Source organism: Haplochromis burtoni, unplaced genomic scaffold (genome assembly GCF_018398535.1).
Source record: "Haplochromis burtoni strain Fernald_Lab_line unplaced genomic scaffold, NCSU_Asbu1 Contig_215, whole genome shotgun sequence".
NCBI lineage: Eukaryota > Metazoa > Chordata > Actinopteri > Cichliformes > Cichlidae > Haplochromis > Haplochromis burtoni.
Window position 1 is genome coordinate 509,918 of NW_024582576.1, and position 19,210 is coordinate 529,127.

Sequence of the window (19,210 nt, forward strand, 5' to 3'; positions counted from 1 at the left end):
CTAAACTGCTTCCTCACATCTGCTTCATGAATATGAAGAGTTGTGGTCGGAGGAGGTGGTGTGAAATCCTCTTTTGTGTGGGGTGAGGAGGGGGGTGTTGCAGGTGAACAGATAGAAGGTGGTGATGGCTCTATGGAGGGGGGAGAGGTGGGGGACCACATATTTGGGTAGGTGTCTGGTGTAATTATGGGTCCCAGTCAAAATAACATGAAAAACAACTTTGCAGTTAGTGGTAATATGGATGGAGTCAGTTATTTTCGCGTATACAGGCGCTGGCACAGTGTTTAGTGTAGGAATCCACTGTTATGTTGTAACGCTTTCCCTTCCCGCCATGCAAATTTTTCCAACTCCCAGAATACCTGACCAGCGTTTGACTCAGGCACGTTGCCATGAGCATGCTTGCTCCTACTGCAAATTGAGGACATGCTGTTACTCTTGAATTAAACAGCTGGGGCCTGTAGTTTAAGAAAATGATTGCGAAAAGGTTGTTTGTGAATTTTCGCAGCTGTGGATTCACGTGCGTTTAGTCCTCCGGAGAATTTGTTTCCTTTCTTTGCTTTTTGCAGCAGGAACTAAAAGACTCAAAATCAAAGCCAAACGACACAGAGCAGGATCGAGTGTAGGACCTGAGGTGACCTCCTGTGACATCATCGGGGTCTTGACAAAGCTTGATATTAACGTACGAGGAAATCATACAAACTGTTTTTACTAGCTGAGTAATGCTAAGATGAGTAAACTCATATTTATAGAGAAAGTCATTGGTTTTCCCTTTGGTTCCTTCTCCAAATTTGTTCATTCATTTGAGTGAGTAAGCGCTTGGATTAGTGGATTATCCCTTAAGGCCTTTACCAAAATGCTCCATTATCAAAACACACTGCATCCTGTGGTAAAGAATTGATATACATTTGGACTGTCAGTTTTATATATTAGAGTTCATAAAATCTTTGTTCTTTCTTTCTTTGTTGTCTATTCACTGCTGTCATTAACATCTATAAATAGAAACGCTGAACAGCCAACTTTTTGAATGAACTATGGCAGGATGCTCTCACTGTACAGACATGAATGGACAGAGTGCATTAGAGCTTCAGTCCGTGATTAATGATCATTAATCGCCATTAGTGGGAGTAGAAAAAGGCACCACCCCCTCCCTTTTTTTTTTTTTTTTGCTGTTTTCTTTTACTCCCGAGGTGAAATAAAGTATTTTGAAATGTGCAGCTTGGCAGATCGGAGTCGGAACTTTGTGATCAGAAGCGTCTCTGCCTGGGCTTGCTTTCCCACCCGGCAGCCATGTTAGAGCGAGCGTCTCTGACGCTGTTGATATAGGCGGTTTATAGAGCCCCGAGGAGGCGATGGAAGTAGAAAGGGAGAAAGATAGAAGAGAGAGAGAGTTGTGGAGATGGAGAGGAGGAGGGAATGACTCACTGATATAGCACTCATATGTCACTGAGTCAACAGAGCGCAGTCACACAGCCGAGCGCTCACAGTGGCTCATTGAAGGCGCTGAGTCTGGCCCTGATGGAAGTGTATGGGCATGTATAGACAGGCGCTGATGGAGTTTAATGTACACATGCACAAGCTGCTCCTGTTCCCCCTTTTTTTCCCCTCCATCATTCCTTTCCCGCTGATCATAATATTTACGGTACACTCCCAGCTAACTTGGACAGATCGTTGTGCAGCGTCTGCGATGCGCTCATGAACTGCTGGACTGAACTAATAAAAATGTGGGACATATTTTTAATGGAAACTTTTATCCAGAGCACCTTCACGGCAGCGATGGTGTAAACAGTTCTGTTCATTAAATCCGGGATTGAGCGCTGGAGACGTGTTGGACGATACACTGTGAAGACTCTGAATGGCTGCTGTGTTTGTCGTGCGCTGAGGAAACTGTACAGAGATGGGTATCAAACAAGCTTCGGGCCTGTTTACAGTAAACTGCTGAGCGGCTTCCACTGCGTCTGCAGCTTGTGGGGAAATCGGATTCATTTGTGCAGACAAAGGTTATAGGAAATAAAGGCAAAGGAAATAAATAATCTAAATGGACATAGTGTAGGATCTAATGGAGGTGGACAATGTCCCCAGCACCACCACCAAAAGTAAAAATGTGAATTTCAACCAGATATCTAGATCATATTTAGATGCTATTACAGAAATGCAGGTGCCTATGCCTCTGTGAACAGAACATCCACAGCCGACAGAGTATCAAAAATCTCTTTATGCCATTAAAAATTACACAAAAAGGCATCTTTTTCTCGACGTCTCTTCACTAACCTGATAAGATGCTTTCAGTTTTTAATCAATATTATTTGGCAAAGTCACCTTCAACATTTTTCAGTGTCTTTGCTGGGCGGGTAGAATTTGCTTCTCTCTTGTATTACTTAAGCAATCGTATTGATAATCAAGCGCCTGATCAACGGACTCCTCGCCGTTAATGCAGTTGCACTTCAAACAATTGCCTCGCCCGTTAAATACGTGTATTTAAAAGACTAATTCAAAGTGCTTTAATTCTGCAACCCTCTACGGGTAATAATCGAAACACGTACTGTTAGAAAGAGCGGATTCGTGAGTTTGACATGGTTGAAAGTTGGTAGCAGTGACCCAGACGTGCTCGCCAAGGTATGAGACGAGTCTGGAGGGGGGACACTTGTGAACATCCTATGTTTTGTATGTAAAACATTATATTAAGTCATGTATTTTAAAACATTTGGCAAATTTCTCTTTCCATCACTTTTAAAGAAATAACCCTTTTAAAATCAGATGTGACCTCGAAGGCTGTAAGAGCAAGTTAATGTCACTATCAGCTCATCCAGGATGCACTAGTCTATGGATGTGCCATTCTTAACAATATCTGAATTGTTACCTGATAACACTGCTCCCGTTAATTCAAATAAAGTCGCTTCTAGGCCCAGAAAAACCAGGTGTAATCTTGGATTACACGAAGAACCAAAAAATACTTAAAGATCTAAAACAGTCCAATCTACCTGCAAGCTATGAGTTGGTGTGCAGGGAACAACGGGTACTGTTTTAAAGACCAAAGCTGCTCACACCAAACATCAGATTTTTTTCATTTTTTATTACTATTTTTGTATCAAATGAGTCATTATTAATGGATAGGCATGACCTGACAGGTTTATTAAATGTTGGCTAACCCAAAGAATGAAATACATGACAAGTCATGATCCTTAATCATAATGACGCTGAACATGAAGGTTAAACAATTCAATATTGCCACATCTCAGTGTTGTAGCAGTGCCCAGAATGAGTTCTACACCTTGATATGCACTAAATGTGTGTAGTGCAGGTTAGTAATGCACTTTGAGGTCGATGTTCTCAGAGTATTTTTTTTAAATCCGGTCAAAACTGAGGCAGCAGACACAGGAATATCCCGATGTCATTTCTTATTTTAGGTAAAGCTTATGAAACACTGATAATACAGCTCACCGGCATTTTCTCATTAGTTGCTGGGTATGATGGTTTTTCCTTCTTACTTGTGAAATAACATGTCTGTTGGAGACAGTTTATTCTTAGATAATCCTGGTAATAGGCTTTAAATTTATTTTTGTCAACCACTGGAAATATCGCTTAAGAAATTATATACCTGGACTTCATGTGTAACATGCTATAGCTGACAGTGTGCAAATAATTGCAAAATCTGACCGCTGAGAAACTTTCCATCAGATCATTTTAGTCATGCTCGTGTTTCACCTTTGCCTAAACTGTATAACATGTGTTGTGCACAAGGTTTAAAGATTATTCTTATTAATTTTGCTCTCAGGTTTGCTACAAGCACCGGATAGTTTGCACTCAAATGGTTTTATCGGGTGCGGAGGTTCAGCTAGTGTCAGGTAAGATGACACAGGAAATGTACTTAACTTATTGTGCTGTCAAAACACTCAACCAGCCAGTGTAACAAAACTCAACTCCCCCGAGCACTCTGAGGCAATTTGTTACGCATGAAATAAGGACATCTTGAAAATCAGGTCGGAGTGTTTACCACATTTATAGATGTCTTTTTTTCAGATGTGGCACACGGCAAGAAGCGCTCTGCTTTAATGTTTTGTCACTACTGGAAATGTTCTATGTGTTTTGGTTAATGGAGAAGCCTGAATAGAACCTGCGTGAGGCAGCGTGCATGATGCCAGTGGTTAATCTGTTAATCGCACATTGATGCAATCCAAGAATCCCACACGCTTTGTGCTTGGGAAGTCACAGGTGAGCAGCAATCTCCAATCCGATTAGCTTTACGTGTATTTTTATCTGGTATTGCAGAGAAAAGTTCAGGGTTGCGGTACCTGTGTGAACATAGCTTAAGAAAAAAAAGCCTCTAAGAGTTGTTTGAAATCCCTGCATGAGCCCCATCTGTGAAATATCGCACTCATTTGGAAGTAAGAGGATGAAATACTCGTAAAGTATTGAATTATATCCACTTCACCTATTCCAGTGAGGCATTGTTGACTAATGCACAACATGAGCACAGGGCTTGAAGATTTGTATGCTTATTTTATCATCTGCTCCAATTCAATATAAAGTCTGTATATCTTAAATCCATTACCCGGGTGACAAAAAAGGAGGACGCCTCTGCCTGGCTGATGTACTGCTGTTTGAGGAGTTTTCTGTCATTCTGCTCATTTGCAAAGCCATTCCCAGCGGTTTGTAATTGAGTTATAGGCGATTTGGTGATAGCACACTGTGCTGTCTGCTTTGGCAAAGAATTGAACTCGCTGAAGGCATCAAGATGAAAGAGTTTAATTCCAGTGTTCGGTTGTCCTTTTGCAGCATCTTGGTCGGACGTTGTATTCAATCTTCTTGAATTCAGTGTCGCAGACAATAAAAGTGACAGAACTGAGACTGATTCACTCAGTCAAGTTGGTCTGGTTGAGTCATATCTCCTTACGGGAGATCCATTGATTCCCCATGTCTCTAACCAGCGGCAGGAAAAACGTGCCATCAGTAGACGTGAGATAGGTCATGAATATTTATATGAGCGCAACTCAGACACTATGTCGAAAAGACTTCATCTTTGGCGAGGACAAGGGAGCGCCTGATCTGGCTCACAAAGGGCAGTGTTGCATTGGTGAATTGGTCATTTACACCACACAGATATCGGAGATGGCAGTGTGTCTGGTTCTCAGCATCTTGTGGTGATGCCTTGTGCTCAGCTCGCATTAGAGGACTGCAAATGTGATATAATAACTGATTGTCTGTCAGAAAGGGAACTCTCACATTAACGTCATCTTCTTGGCATTCTTTTCTTGTTTTAACTCGGACCCTAGTGCACATAACACGGCTCAGGAGCCACTTTGGCACTGTGTAGCTCTCTGGTCATCATTCTGAGCTCATCTCATAATCCTTTAATAATCGATGAGTAAGAGTTTCTCAGATGTGAGGAACAGAAGTGAATCATATCTTCTGATTGTTAACTGGTGCTGCTCTGTCTTCTCCCAGGAGGACTACGACCGCCTGAGGCCGTTGTCCTACCCGATGACCGATGTCTTCCTCATCTGCTTCTCTGTGGTCAACCCCGCCAGCTTCCAGAATGTGCGTGAAGAATGGGTGCCCGAGTTGCAGGAGTACGCTCCCAGTGTCCCTTACTTGCTCATCGGCACGCAGGTTGGTTCTGGAAACACGTAACAGACGCTTCCCATTCTCAGCTGCTTTGCGCATATGTGGTGGATGTACCTGCATTTGTCATTTCTGACACGCTGGAATGAAATGAGGTTACCAGAGAAGAATACACTGTTGAGCTCATACCTGATGTTTTCAGATAGAGATGAAAAGGAATGAAAAATAAACTCAGTTACTTAGACATATTTGAACAAACTTTGATCATTTTCATCCAGTATCAGTCTGATCCTGACTCAGAAAGCTAGACCAAGTACAACAGTGACAACATGGAAGTCCACTTTATATACATACATGGAGGTGGTGCAACTACGCTTTCCTTCACAGCTTTGTTATAGTTTTTTGCTTTATTGGTGACAGTGGTGTCGCTGCCGGCTTCTCGCTCTCATTCTTATTAAGCTTGGCGAAAGACTTATTTTACTGCTCTTATGGTAACATTATGTGCTGTCAACGGCCTGATTAACATTATTTCACTTCACTTGTATCCTGTCAGTTCCACTCTACCCACAATGTATGTGTGAGTGTGTTTGTTTGTTTGTGTGTGTGAGAAGATGCACTTACAATCAGGGAAAGGGGCATAAGATCAGTGAAAAAATGCCTGCCGTCATTAATTCACTAATAAATATTATTTCAATTAAAAATTTACTTATTATAAGTAAATTTATATTCCTGGATGTATTTATTTTTTTTAGGTTTTGTTTTTATAAGGTTATGTGAGCAAGTGTAAGTCAAGTCTAATGTTATCTTACATAAAGGAATGATTCTCAGTCGCTAACATAAGGATGATTAGCACAAGCGAGATTACATAATTTTAGCGTTAGCACAAATGCCAATAGCAAGTGCTGCTGTACATTAACAAACATGCTGGTTACTCTAACATGAATATATATAATATGGAATATAAAAACAGTAAAAAAAAACCCCAAACACACAACAAAAAATGAAAAAACTGGGACACAGTTTTGTAAATTTTACCAGAAAGCTTTGTTAGCATGCTAGTTGCAACCTTGCAGTTAGCTACAGTGACAAAGCAATCTCTCCATTTCTCCGTCTGTAGCTGTCAAGTAATCCTCCTGCTGTGCTTCTGTCTCATAATCCGCCTCCTTTGTCTGTGTTTACATTCACACACTGAGCTGCTGTACTTCACATAACCCTCGTGTCTCTTTTCTAAAAGCATCTGATTGACATCTCTGCTGTTGTAATAAGAGCTCAGCTGAGGAGCTGACGTATGAGAAATAAAGGAAAATTTCACATTCAGAAGACAGCAGAACTTTGCAGTGGTATTAAAAGTTGAAGCAATTATTTTATTAACAGCTAGATTTTCATCAAATAAATCAGCACCTAGCATAATCCATCTATCCATTCTCCTCCGCTAAGCTATTTTTTTTTTCACACCAAACACCATAATATCAAACCTATTTCTTTATAAATGACTATAAACAAAATATTGTATTAGATTACACATAAAAAAGACAAATGATGATAACTGATCAACTGGGAAAACATGAAGCACCTTCATCCATGTTAAATGTGATCTTTAATTGCAGCCCTAATATTACTTAGGCAAGGTTTCTTTGAGAACGGTGGGAACATGACAAAACATCGCAGCTGCCCATTAAAGAGGACTAAGACACAACTAAGAGTAGGCGCATATCTAAAAGTACAGGTGCTGAAATAGACAGTAGATGGTAGCATGGAGGAATTAGATATTAGCTGTCTGGCTAATACTGTAGTACTCCACAGCTGACTCTAGATTTATTTGTGTTTCTCTGATTCGTGCAGTTATTTAGTTATATGGGGGATAAAAAAGTGGTGTAACCTACCATTTACCAAGAAAGTTGAAAAGTGATAAAGAACAATGTATTTTCTTTTTCTTACACTGTTTTCTTCAACTTAGAAATTAGCCTATTTCAGTATAAACACCATCCAGACTTTGTTTTTTCTGCTTTGCACTGGTGTTGTGATTACATCATGAGTCATGCAGTGTATTAGTTTGGTGATTAACTCATGAAATATATTATCAATGCATAAGGTTGATGTAAAATGTATGTATTAACCCTCTAATTTGCTTACCATCCTGTCATATATCAATTAACTGTATCCTTCACTCTGATTGGTAGTCGCTTCAATCGTTTGCTTCAAAGTTGAGAGAAGTTTAACTTGGGAACCGTGCTTTTTGCAGTGTATTACAAGTTGGAAGTAATGAAGTTGGTAAAGTTGTTGACTGAAACATTAAAGCTTTGGTCTGTAAAACCAAAACACCGAGCTGAAAGATGCTAAAGTGATCAGTAATGCTGAGGGCAGATGTAGATCCGAGTCTGGAAGAGACCATTTTCAAATTCCACAATTATGTTTTTCAGCCACTGTCACTATAAAAGTACTAATTAGTGCAGCTTTAAGCCCAGCCACTCATGTAGTCGGGGAGCTGTGAAGATGAGCCAAAGAACAGAAGAAATTATTTATTAAATAACAGCAAAAATATGGAACGGCCAGTACAAACCTGACCAACGATCTCAGGCTGATTTGTCACATATCGCTTTAGGCGTTTTATGTCCCCGTGTTAAATGTGAGGTTTAAATCTGTTAAAGAAGCAATTAACAGTTTACTGATTCTTATGACACAACATTAATCCAGAGCATTAGCTTATTTCTTAAACCTTAAAAGTCACGGCCAATATCGCGCTTGCTTAAAACTGAGGGCAGTTGATGTTTACTGCGCTGTTATCAGTTCCTGCTATAACTCACTCGCCGCTCCACTGGCTGGATGCTGATATGTGCACGCTGCCGCAAATCTCCCCAATCAAGAAATGGGTTAATGAAGGCCACTTCCTGTTAGCTTTAGCAGTTGGATTCGTTGATTGTAACAGGTTATTACTGAGATATGGACGGGCTGTAGGTGGAGAGCGTTCCAGTGAATAAAAGCAGAGTGAAGAAACTTGTGGTTGTCTGGGAAATTGCTTTGCACAAGAGCAGGAAGTGTGGGCCAACATGGCTGTGTTACAAAATGAGAGCTCGCGCTGTCAGTTACAGCTCATTCCTATGTATAGATGCAATGATGAAATCCCTGAGCTATTAATAAAATCTATATCATAACAGCAATACTAATGTTGACTCAGCTAAAAGAAGCGTATCTTTTTCAGATTGATCTCCGTGATGACCCCAAAACCATTGCCAAACTAAATGACATGAAGGAGAAGCCCATTGCCACCGAGCAAGGACAGAAACTGGCAAAGGAGGTTTGTATGCCGAACTAAAGGGAAGCTTCTATTTTCACTTTCGCTGTTGCAGAATTGAGCTGCCCAGTCCAGTTAGATTCCTGTGTGTTGATTTGACCTAGGAATGTCTCTTTACAAATTCTTGGAATCAAGACCTTTGCGCATTCTTTGAGTTACAATGAATCCGGGAATACATTCCGAACCAACACAGATGTCCAGCAGAGTTCGAGACTCTGCACCATAGATACCAAAGGCGATCTGTGATTAATCACTCCTGTCAGAGCATGAATAAGGCTCAGTCTTTCAAAACATTACTGCCTAGATTCATTTTAAAGTCTATATTCGTGCCGTTTTGGCAATGTAAGATTTCAATGCGATTCTCATCTCATGGAGTCATGAAGTTTTCTGAGGCCTCAAGGAAACTTGGAAGAACATGTCGGGTCAAATTAGACCCCTTTTCCTCAAAGTGAGCAGCATTTTACCTTGGGTATTGTTTCCTATAGTTGCTGTTGTAGGTAACCCATCTTCCATAATCCAACTCAAGATTAGAATTTTTTTTTTTTTTTTTAAAGGGTAAATTTCAAATATTTTTAAGAAATAGTTTATCCAGTCATGTGAAAAATAACTATTTCCCATATATGAAGAAGCAAAAGTGATTCTAATTGAAAAAGTACATAGTAAAAATACATCCTAGTCCAACAATTGATGCAAAACACTTTGAGGGAGTGATAGATTGCAGCTTTTCCTGTATAAATAAAGGTCTATTGCTTGCTTTGCTGTTTGGGATCCCATCATGCCAACATCTAAAGAACATTTTGAGGCCTTCAGAAGCAAAGTCTGTAAGTCTTACTTAAAGGAGCTCCAAACAGTTCAGAAAGAAAAGAAGGAAAAAAATCATCCCATTGTAAGGAAAAGTAGTGTGGATTTCATGACTGGCTGCCCTGTTACATTCAAGTCAGTAACAGATATTTTGATATAAAAACCAGTCTGATGATCTAAAAATTCCATCAGAAGATATAAAGGGAACTCTTGCAGCTCCTTTGTTAACACGTCATGTGCCTTCACAGTTCTACACTGCAGACAGATTTCACCTGGGAGCAGTGCCACTAATGGTATTTGCTGTTCAAAAAGAGCTTTAAAGCAAAGCTACCGTTGGCCGTTGCAGAGTTCAGGCCTTCTAAAATAACCGTGCTCTGGACGGTCAGATCAAAGATAAATTTGTTTGGCCACAGTAAAAACAGGCATTTTTGGTGAAGATCAAAGTCAACATTTTAGAAGAAAAGCTGAAAAATCATGATAGTGAAAATGTTTGAGGTTACTGTGATTCCTTTGGACAGTACAAAGGAGTGACTCGACAAAAGAAATAAAAGTGTTTTTTTATCTATAAGATGTTTATATATATATATATATATATATATATATATCTTATTATTATTATTATTATATATTATATATTATTATTATTATTATTATTATTATTATTATTATATAATTATATATATTATTATTATTATTATTATTATTATTATAATTCATAATTATTATTATTATTATTTTTTAATTAAAAATGCTTTAATGAAAGCTAAAGGCATCAAGTATATGTTGGCTATCCTACTGAAAAAGCAATTTTTTTACACAAATCAGGTGTTTGAAGGGCCTTTTTTTATATTGGACATGAAATAATAAATGTTTCTGGCTTTAAAGGGCTAACTTATTTATTCAGTTATGTGAACATTCATCGGGCTGTTTTCTATACTTGAGCGGCCTCCATAAACATTCCTGTACTGGCCTTGCTCACTTGCCATTAGCTTCTAAAGTTACCCACTAATATCAACCATAGCCAAAGCAAATAATATATGATTACACTGCTAGCCTGATACAATTATAGCATTCAGTGTTTCTAGCTAGCAGAGCTGCTGCTGAGCCTCTTCCACTCTTATTACATTTCCTTTTTAATGGATGGGTGTCATAGCATTGTGGCAGAGGTGATCCTAAAACCCAGACTGGTAAACAGATACTCTTAGACACTTTTATAGCTCTAAAGAAAATATAAATCTTTAAAAAATGGTGAAAACTGTGCTTCTCTGTTTTCCAGTTACATCCATCTTACAGTTCATACTTTAGGACTGCTTAATATCCAAAGGTACAAAGGTGGCACTTGCATATAAACCATAGAAAAAAGCTGTTAAATAACAAACATGTCAACTTTACCAAGAAGCACGAGAGAAAATGGAGATAAGTTATATGCTACATAGATGTATTTGAGATCAGGAATTTAATTTTCTTCTGATCTTTAAGCCAATCACTTGCCAGATAGCTCTATGTCAATGACCGGACCTCCATTTTTTTTTTCTTGGATGAAGCCCATAAGGGTGAAAAGTTGGCATGTTCGTTGACACTGGCAGACTAAATTGGTAAAGTTCAGATTCATCAACTTTTTCCTGATGTTTTGTGCAAGTGACGTCTTTGTGCCTTTGGGTATTTAACTCTTTGATAGTGCTACAGTTTGGCATATCTACCAATCTACAAGAAAGTGAACATTTTCCAAACTATTTTAATGTCAGTGCCGTTTGAACGTTGCGTTGCTGTGACTGACGATCCCTCTGTTCTCTTTAGATTGGTGCATGTTGCTATGTGGAATGTTCAGCACTGACCCAGAAGGGCCTGAAGACGGTGTTTGACGAGGCCATCATCGCCATCCTGACCCCCAAGAGAAAGAAGGGGGCTCTGAAAAGGAGACTGGGGCCTCGCTGCATTAACTGCTGTCTGATTACGTGATACATATACTCAGAGATCATTCAGCAATCAACCACAAACCAAACCTGAACTGAGAACAAAAGACGGGCAGAAAAATGCACAGACAGCAGCTGAGACAAAAGAGAGGACTGAAAGGACAAAACGAGAGCCACTTTGGAGCTCTTTGATGGCCATAACTCTTTCTTGCTGTCCAGCACTGGGGTTAGGGTTGCAGTTTACTACCAAAGGAGCACAAAGCCCAAGTCAGTCTCTTCTTTTAAAAGACTTTTGCCTCAGAAGTACATTCTTTTATAACCATTTTTAATCATTTTTCTGTATAGTGTTGTTGTATGCTGTCATGTATGGACAAAAAAACAAAAACAAAACACAAAATGACATTGAATGACTAATGCTACATTTTAAAGAGCTCATGTCATTTCTGTTTATGGGAGGTAGATTATTGATTAGTATATTTCTAAATACAAGATCAGATGTGCAAGAGAAAAGACCAGAAATAATGAGCTATTGAAAGAGAGGCTGGCTTTAGTGACACTGTGACGGTGTCCAGGATACTTTTCTGGACATAAGGGCCCAGTTCTTTTTGTTTAAAACTTCTTCCAAAAAGATCTTTGGCCCAAAAAAAAGTCTGTCTCCAATTATTTGTCGTTTGAGAACCTGCTAATGAAAAACCACACAAGATTGTGTTGGGACAAACGCAGTTCGGATGTCAGATTTTGGATCTAGGACTGAGTGATCTTAAAGTTTGAAAGTCTTGTTTTTTGCCTTATGGAAAATGGGAAAAAATGTTCTATAGCGTGGCATGCCAAAACATTCGGAAAGTTAAGTTGGGAGTCTGATGTCTTAATCAGAGACTGAGGAGGTTTATTATCCATTTTTGAAATCTATATAATCCAGAGTTTATGAAAAGTCAATCTGTGCAAATAACACTTTATGAGCTTATAAATGTATTTCCTTTATTTTCTGTTATTCTGCAATAATTCTTTAATCGACATTTAAGGAAGTTCTACAAAGAGAAAAAGAGACGAGGGATCTCATTTCAGAAATGAAACTCTGATTCATATCAACGTCCAAAGACTCCAATGCACACGCTTTTATTGAAGTCCGATAGCTGAGATGACCCAATGCTGTACATCTATTGCACAACATGAAGCACAGATGGTGACACTTTGTTTCCTAGCAAAGCCAAGCACATTTCTCTGCTTTCAGAAACTGACCCCATCCCAGAATAGACCGACTGAACCACAGAAGATGCACATTGCTCTATCGGGCACAAGTATGAGCGTAGCACACCATCTTCAGAGTTTATCAAGTCGACAAAAAGTGGTTGGGATGTTTCCTTGAACGTCCCGAATTTCAATTCTTTAGGAAGTGCACAACTGATCCAAACTTCTGAAGTGGTATGAAGGGTTGAAGAACTAGCTGCAACAGCTGTTAGTTAGTAAGCTGTTGCTAATCATACTTATAAGTTAGGTCGTTACATTTTGGAGATGTGTTCATTACTACATCAAGTTGCACCACAAAAAGTAGTTGCATACAAGGACATTTGTTGTCACTAAATATTTCCACCTAATGGCCTAGTAGCTGCAAAATAATGTAAGATATGTCAGCTAGCTGAAAAGGCTAATGTTAGCTTCATAGCTGACATATTTGACCATATTTCAAAATAATGTTTATTAAGCTATTTATAAGCTGAGGAAAATTATCTCTTACACTTTAAAATAATTTCCAAGTTACAAAATGTTATGCCAATAGCATTAAATGTCAAACATATTGTAAATTAGATCAGCATAATCACCGATTGGTGCTTGTTTTAATGTAGCAACTACTTAGCCTTCTGAAACTGTTGTTTTGGGCATTTTTGATAAAGTTATGTGATATTCTTCAGATCGTATCACAACCATTTCAACCCAAATGACTAAAGCCTTTTCAAGCTTAGATGATTTTTTTTTTAATGTTAAATGGTGCAACTTAGTTCGGCAAATCACCAGTTTGAAACTAGCCATTAGCGACTTAGCTAGATATATGAATAGTTGAAACAACCCATGTGCAGGAGACAAAAAGTCTTTCAAAAAGTCTGAATCAAAAAAATAGTGTTTTAGGCAATAAGGTCCTGAAATGAAAGCCAGAAGAGATTTAAGGAATTTTTGACCAGCACCCATGGACTATCCCTGTCATTTAAGCGATCTCGTAAAGAATCTGTAACCTGTGAATTGCATTACAATTTAAATAGAATTGGAGATAATAATTAAACTTTAGGATCTAGAGCAATTACTCCACCCATTCCCCTCCACAAAACAAAGTGTATGCAACAAAGGTCTCCAGCCAATATGTTTATAGGTATGTAACAACTGGAGGTCGGGACTGAACTTTTCTTGCAAGACAGACATAAAAATGCCAGTGCTTCTTGTTTTTATGCATTTGTTATTAGCTTTTTAAAATCTTTAAAAAGGAAAAAAAAAAAAGATTTTAATCAAAGGTGCCAACTTGCTGTTAACTTTCTGTTCAGAGTCAGATACAATGTTTGATTAAAGCTTTAATGTAAAAGGTGCTCCTCCTCTCTGTCCCAGCCTGCGTTGTTGTAACTGTCTTTTTGAGCAGCAGAGACGACTGCAGGGTGAACAAGCCTTCTATCTACTGGACAGTTTTGCTTGCTTATGTTGTGTGAAGGTCCACCCTCAGGATCCAGGACCTATAAGTGCCACAGCCACCGATGCATTCTCCCGTTGATGCTTCTTTCTTCTCAATAAATGTGTTTACTGTCTTAAAAAGTCAGCTTGGGGATTTAACTTGGTGTGGGCCAGATGTGATGTGGGATGCATTTGTGGAATAAACCTTTGCTATGCTTATGTTCATAACAGGTTAGATAAGAAGGTCAGGAGAAATAGATATTAAAAAACACACACAGCATTAATGCATTAAAGATTTACAGTGCTGTGAAAACGTATTTGCCCACTTCCTGATTTCTTATATTTGCATAACTGTCACACTGTCACACATATGAGATCATCAAACAGACTTTAATATTAGAGAAAGGTAACCTGAGTACAAGTTTTACTCTTGTTAAAGTTTTAACTCTTGTTAAATCAGGAGTTATCTCCGATTGATCACATATTTTGTTTGGAAAGTTTAGTCCAGTTTCTCTTAATTAAATTATGATTTTAAAACTGCAATTGGTATTTATGCTCTTTATATTATATTCAAATAAGTTTGCTGATCTGAAACGTGTAAGCGTGACAAATACACAAAAAAGTTTGCATCTTTTATTTTGAAACTTAAAAAAGGAAATGAATCTGTTTATGTTTAAATCTATTTTTGAGATTATAAGATGAATTGATTTATCTCTTGGGCAGGAGCGCCACTCACTGGGTGCAGTCTATATGTTCCTCTCTGTGGAACAATTAACTTCACTTTACATACACAGTTTAAAATTTTGCTCTGTTTATTTGGTGTGGAAAGTTACAGTATCACTGGATGTATCAGTATATGACAGTACCTCATAGTGGAACATATTTAACTCATAAACATTTATGATGCTGCTAAAAAATCAATGTTCAATAATTTATTCATGCAAACTTCAAACAACACATTTCCATTCATTTTTGTACGAGTTCCTTCACTGTGATATAAACTATTTTATATTGAAAAAACAAAGTTCAGGCACATATGGCTGAAATTCTTTTTTAACACTCTGAAATCGAACATAGCACTTTTTTACAGTCTAAGTTATTTGCATGTCTCTCATTATTGTGCACATATGGCTAAAATTCGACGGTACACATTAACGCAGTTTAAAATTTCCAAAGCATGATTTCAACTGAAGAAATTATTTTTTTACAAAACTGTTAAGTAGAACTGTGTAGATCTCCATATTATAGCTCTGAAGGGGATAAATCACCTTTTATGTGACCCATAATATCGAGGAGCATTTCATCTCAGAAGTTAAGACTCTTTATTAATGCTTGGTATCACTTTCATGCATGTTGACCAAAAAGCCACAGGGTTTCCTTTACTGGCAGAATTACAGCATCCTTGTACACTGCAAAGATGAGTTCATTTAATAATATATAAAAAAAAGTATTGTTAGATTTAAACAGGGGACAGTTATATTACTTTGAGTGTGCAGTACTTAAATAAGCAAAGTAATATTATAATATTATACTCTATCAACATAACAAGAGCTCTTTAATTTTAGTTTAAAGTAACTTGTTGCTAGTGTATTTTAGAAAACGTTACAATAAATGAACTACAAAGATCACATGTTGAAAGTCCTACTTTATTTTTTAAAAAGCAAATATAACTGTACAAAATATTTTCTTTGCTTTGTAAACACATAGAGATTTCGTTTTTGTCAAATCCTTGTATACCACACATTTACAGGAGCACTGGTTCCATTAAAAACTGAACTTTAGCACTGTTAGCTAAACATTTACATTGTAGTTTGCCACAAAAACACTGTAAACCTGAAACAATTATCACCACAGTACTTCATAAGGAATTGAAGTCAAATGAGTCTTAATGTTCGCCACTGTAAAGGTACTCCAAACCTGTTAAAAAATCAGGTATGTGTTATTCAATGAAACTGGAGAGCGCTGTTGCCCCACAGTCCAGATTTCAATTCCACCATCAACCCGGTTCTTTCTGTGTGGACTTTGCATGTTCTCCCTGTGTTTGCATGGGTTCTCTCCAGGAAACTCTAAATTCTCCATAAGTGTGAATGTATGGGCCCCCCGAGGAGAATGGATGGATGTTGTCATTTATTGCGTAACATCTTCAAATTCATGAAGCACTGCTGACCAGCTCCAGCACCTCTGCAAACAGAGTTGACAGAACAGGTAGGAAAATGGATGGGACATATAATGCGCTGATGTTGAATGTTTAAAATTTTATTTTGTAGTTTACATGAAGAATTTTATTCACTTACAAAATGTAAAATATAAGATGTGGATGTCTAAACCTAGTTTTTGTAGTTAAAATCTGATACTAAGGTCAGTTATAGTTTTTTTTGTTGTTGTTTTTTTAGCTTTTTTAAAAATCTCACAAACAGACAGAGGATTGTACGGTCATGTGGAGCTAAAAAAAAAACCTTATAAAAGGCTCTAATGCTAATAATGCATGCATTGTTAAATTGAAGCACGTCTGCTCACATCCCATATGAGTGATTCACATAAACTGGAAACAGGCATGTTTGTTTTTCTAACATCCTGCGATAAAAAACAAAACCTCATCTCCTCCTGCTCTAATTTCCTATGACCATATATGGAAATATCATCTCTTGTTTGTGTATTTTCTGTGTATCTGAGTAGTTTGACACATCTACTGGAGTCACCAATTCCAAGACATATTTGATATATTAAGGAGAACAAATCATCCTTCAAATTAAAAAAAATGATTTCATTTGCTTCAGCACACATGGACACATTTATACAACTAGAAGCCTAGAAAACACAACCTGGTGTGTGGATACTGTTAGAGTCCTGGGGTAAAGCTACATTCAGGGAAATGTTGCATCTATTAATGTGAAAGCGGTGTGTGTTTTTTCTCCTCCTTCAGAAGCAAGACTTGGGTATGATTTTGGTCTCTAACAAATAGATCTCCTCACCTGCTGGTGTTGACATGTGCTAGTCACAGACTTATAACTTTTGATCGTGCGTCGTCTGCACCATTAGTGCTGACTGTCACGATGCAGAAAGTCAGCTTATTCTCATTGTCATGTAGAGAGGAAAAACTGATAAAACACCGAATTCTGATTAGAACTTTCAAATGCAGATACACAGCACATTATGTGTGTAGCAGGACTCTTTGGGAGCCTGGAGTTTTCCCAGCTCCAGTCTCCTGCCATGCACCTTCCTCCACCGTCTTCCCTCTGGCCCTCAGCACTAACAGACACAATGCTGCTCTGACTGGTGAGGTCCCTTTACAGCCACAGAGCTCAGAGCTTCATTATTCCCCTGCATGGTTGAGTTGCCCTTTCTCAACAATTACATATTCACTCTTCCTTTACGACCTTCCTCACCCCATATGTGCCATTTCTACAAGCATGAAATGTACCTAATCTGTATTCAATTATTGTTTGAGGTCCACTTTAAAGAGATAAACAACACAGTAAAAGGCTTCATGGCAAAAGACTTCCTCTATTTTCTTCATGTCTCATTATCCAGGAAAAAAGGGCTTTGGTTTGGTGAAGTGCTGTGTGAAACGAATAAAACATAATTAAAAGAGTTTAATAATGAGTTGTCACAACACGTAGAACCTATTAATCTAGTCTTTATTGTAATTTTGCTGTAATTAAACTGACATTACTGTTTGATATGAAATGCTGCAGCAAAGCACTGAAAACTGGTGTGAGACCTACATAAAATGATAACCGATCAGCAAATTGCACTATAAAAGTCTGAAAAATACATTACATATATAATCAGCACATCTGGGGAAAAGGGACTGTTTTGTTTCTATCCTGCTGCCACAAGATGGCAACCCTGCCTTTGTCACCGCATGACTAATACCCGAGCACTGGATATAAAGAACCATGCAACGCTTTCAGGACAGAGCTGAATTTGAATTTCTTCGCTGAGCTTGTTTAATTATGATTACATGCATTATTTATTTTCTAAAACTCCTGAACTTTGATCAATAAAATGTGTTACAGTTACATTAACAAAGCACTGCATTATATGTATCTCTCTGAACAGACAATGAGATGACAAAGTGACATCTGACATGGTTAAATAAACTGATGCTTACTGTATCAGTTTCACTGGTCCAAACAATAGATTCACCCAACTCTAGTCAAACATGCAGTAACTTTGCTGGGGGCCGATCATTTCTTTTGACATTTTAATCAAGTCCCACTTCACGAAATGCGATCTGCGGACATCACAAAATCACCCTTAACTGCTTCCCTTAATCACTGTACAAAGAAACAGAACATGAGTCCCCAAACACCAAACCTCTACTTGGTATCACCTCTGATCTATATCCAAATCTATTCCTGTACTCAGTGACTGCCCAGCCTCAAATATTAGCTGTCAGCGGTTATGGCTTAGTAGCTTACTGCAATAAATTAAAGTTTATTATGGCATTTAACTATATTCTCTCAGTGAGTACTTCATCGCTTTTAATTTCATGAATAAACCTCACCCCCTGCTTTTTCAGCTACTCATAAATAGTTCTAATATGGAAATATGTCAGGTCTGAGCTCGCATGGACCTGTAATACACTACTATCACACCTTTCTTCTTCATAAGAAGCTGAATCACCGTAGTTAGTTATTATCATATCCTTTCTGTGTGGCTTGCTTGCAGCAGCAGCGACCTGTTAGGGAAGGTCCATGTCGACTAAAACAGTGTGAATCAGTCCTGGCTGAAGAATCAGTGCTAATGCAATTCTCTTTCATTTCCTTTCATAAGCGCAAATTGGATCAGTATCTCGGAGATGTAAAAGCTAATGTGCTCAGACGGCTCGTGATTTCCGTGAACTCACAACCCTCAGCTCCAGCGAACTACTACATTACTCACACAACTTCCACTTCCCCTTACGGCTTGTGTCATGCGCTTAGGAATTATCCATCTCCAGGAGATGATCTCATGTGTGGGTGCAAGTGAGTAATTTCTCCTCAGAGAC

At 38.2% G+C, this 19,210-nt stretch overlaps 1 protein-coding gene across 1 annotated transcript in view; it reads left to right on the plus strand.

Moving 5' to 3' along the window:
- Positions 1-14,358, plus strand: part of LOC102296727 (rho-related GTP-binding protein RhoQ) — a 25,833-nt gene extending 11,475 nt beyond the window's left edge. Inside the window, exons 3-5 of the mRNA XM_005936850.2 lie at positions 5,443-5,607; positions 8,759-8,854; positions 11,450-14,358. Coding sequence (XP_005936912.1) covers positions 5,443-5,607; positions 8,759-8,854; positions 11,450-11,611 — 423 coding nt within the window. The 3' untranslated portion in view covers positions 11,612-14,358. The remainder of the gene's footprint in view (positions 1-5,442; positions 5,608-8,758; positions 8,855-11,449) is intronic.
- The last annotated feature ends 4,852 nt before the right edge of the window (positions 14,359-19,210 follow it).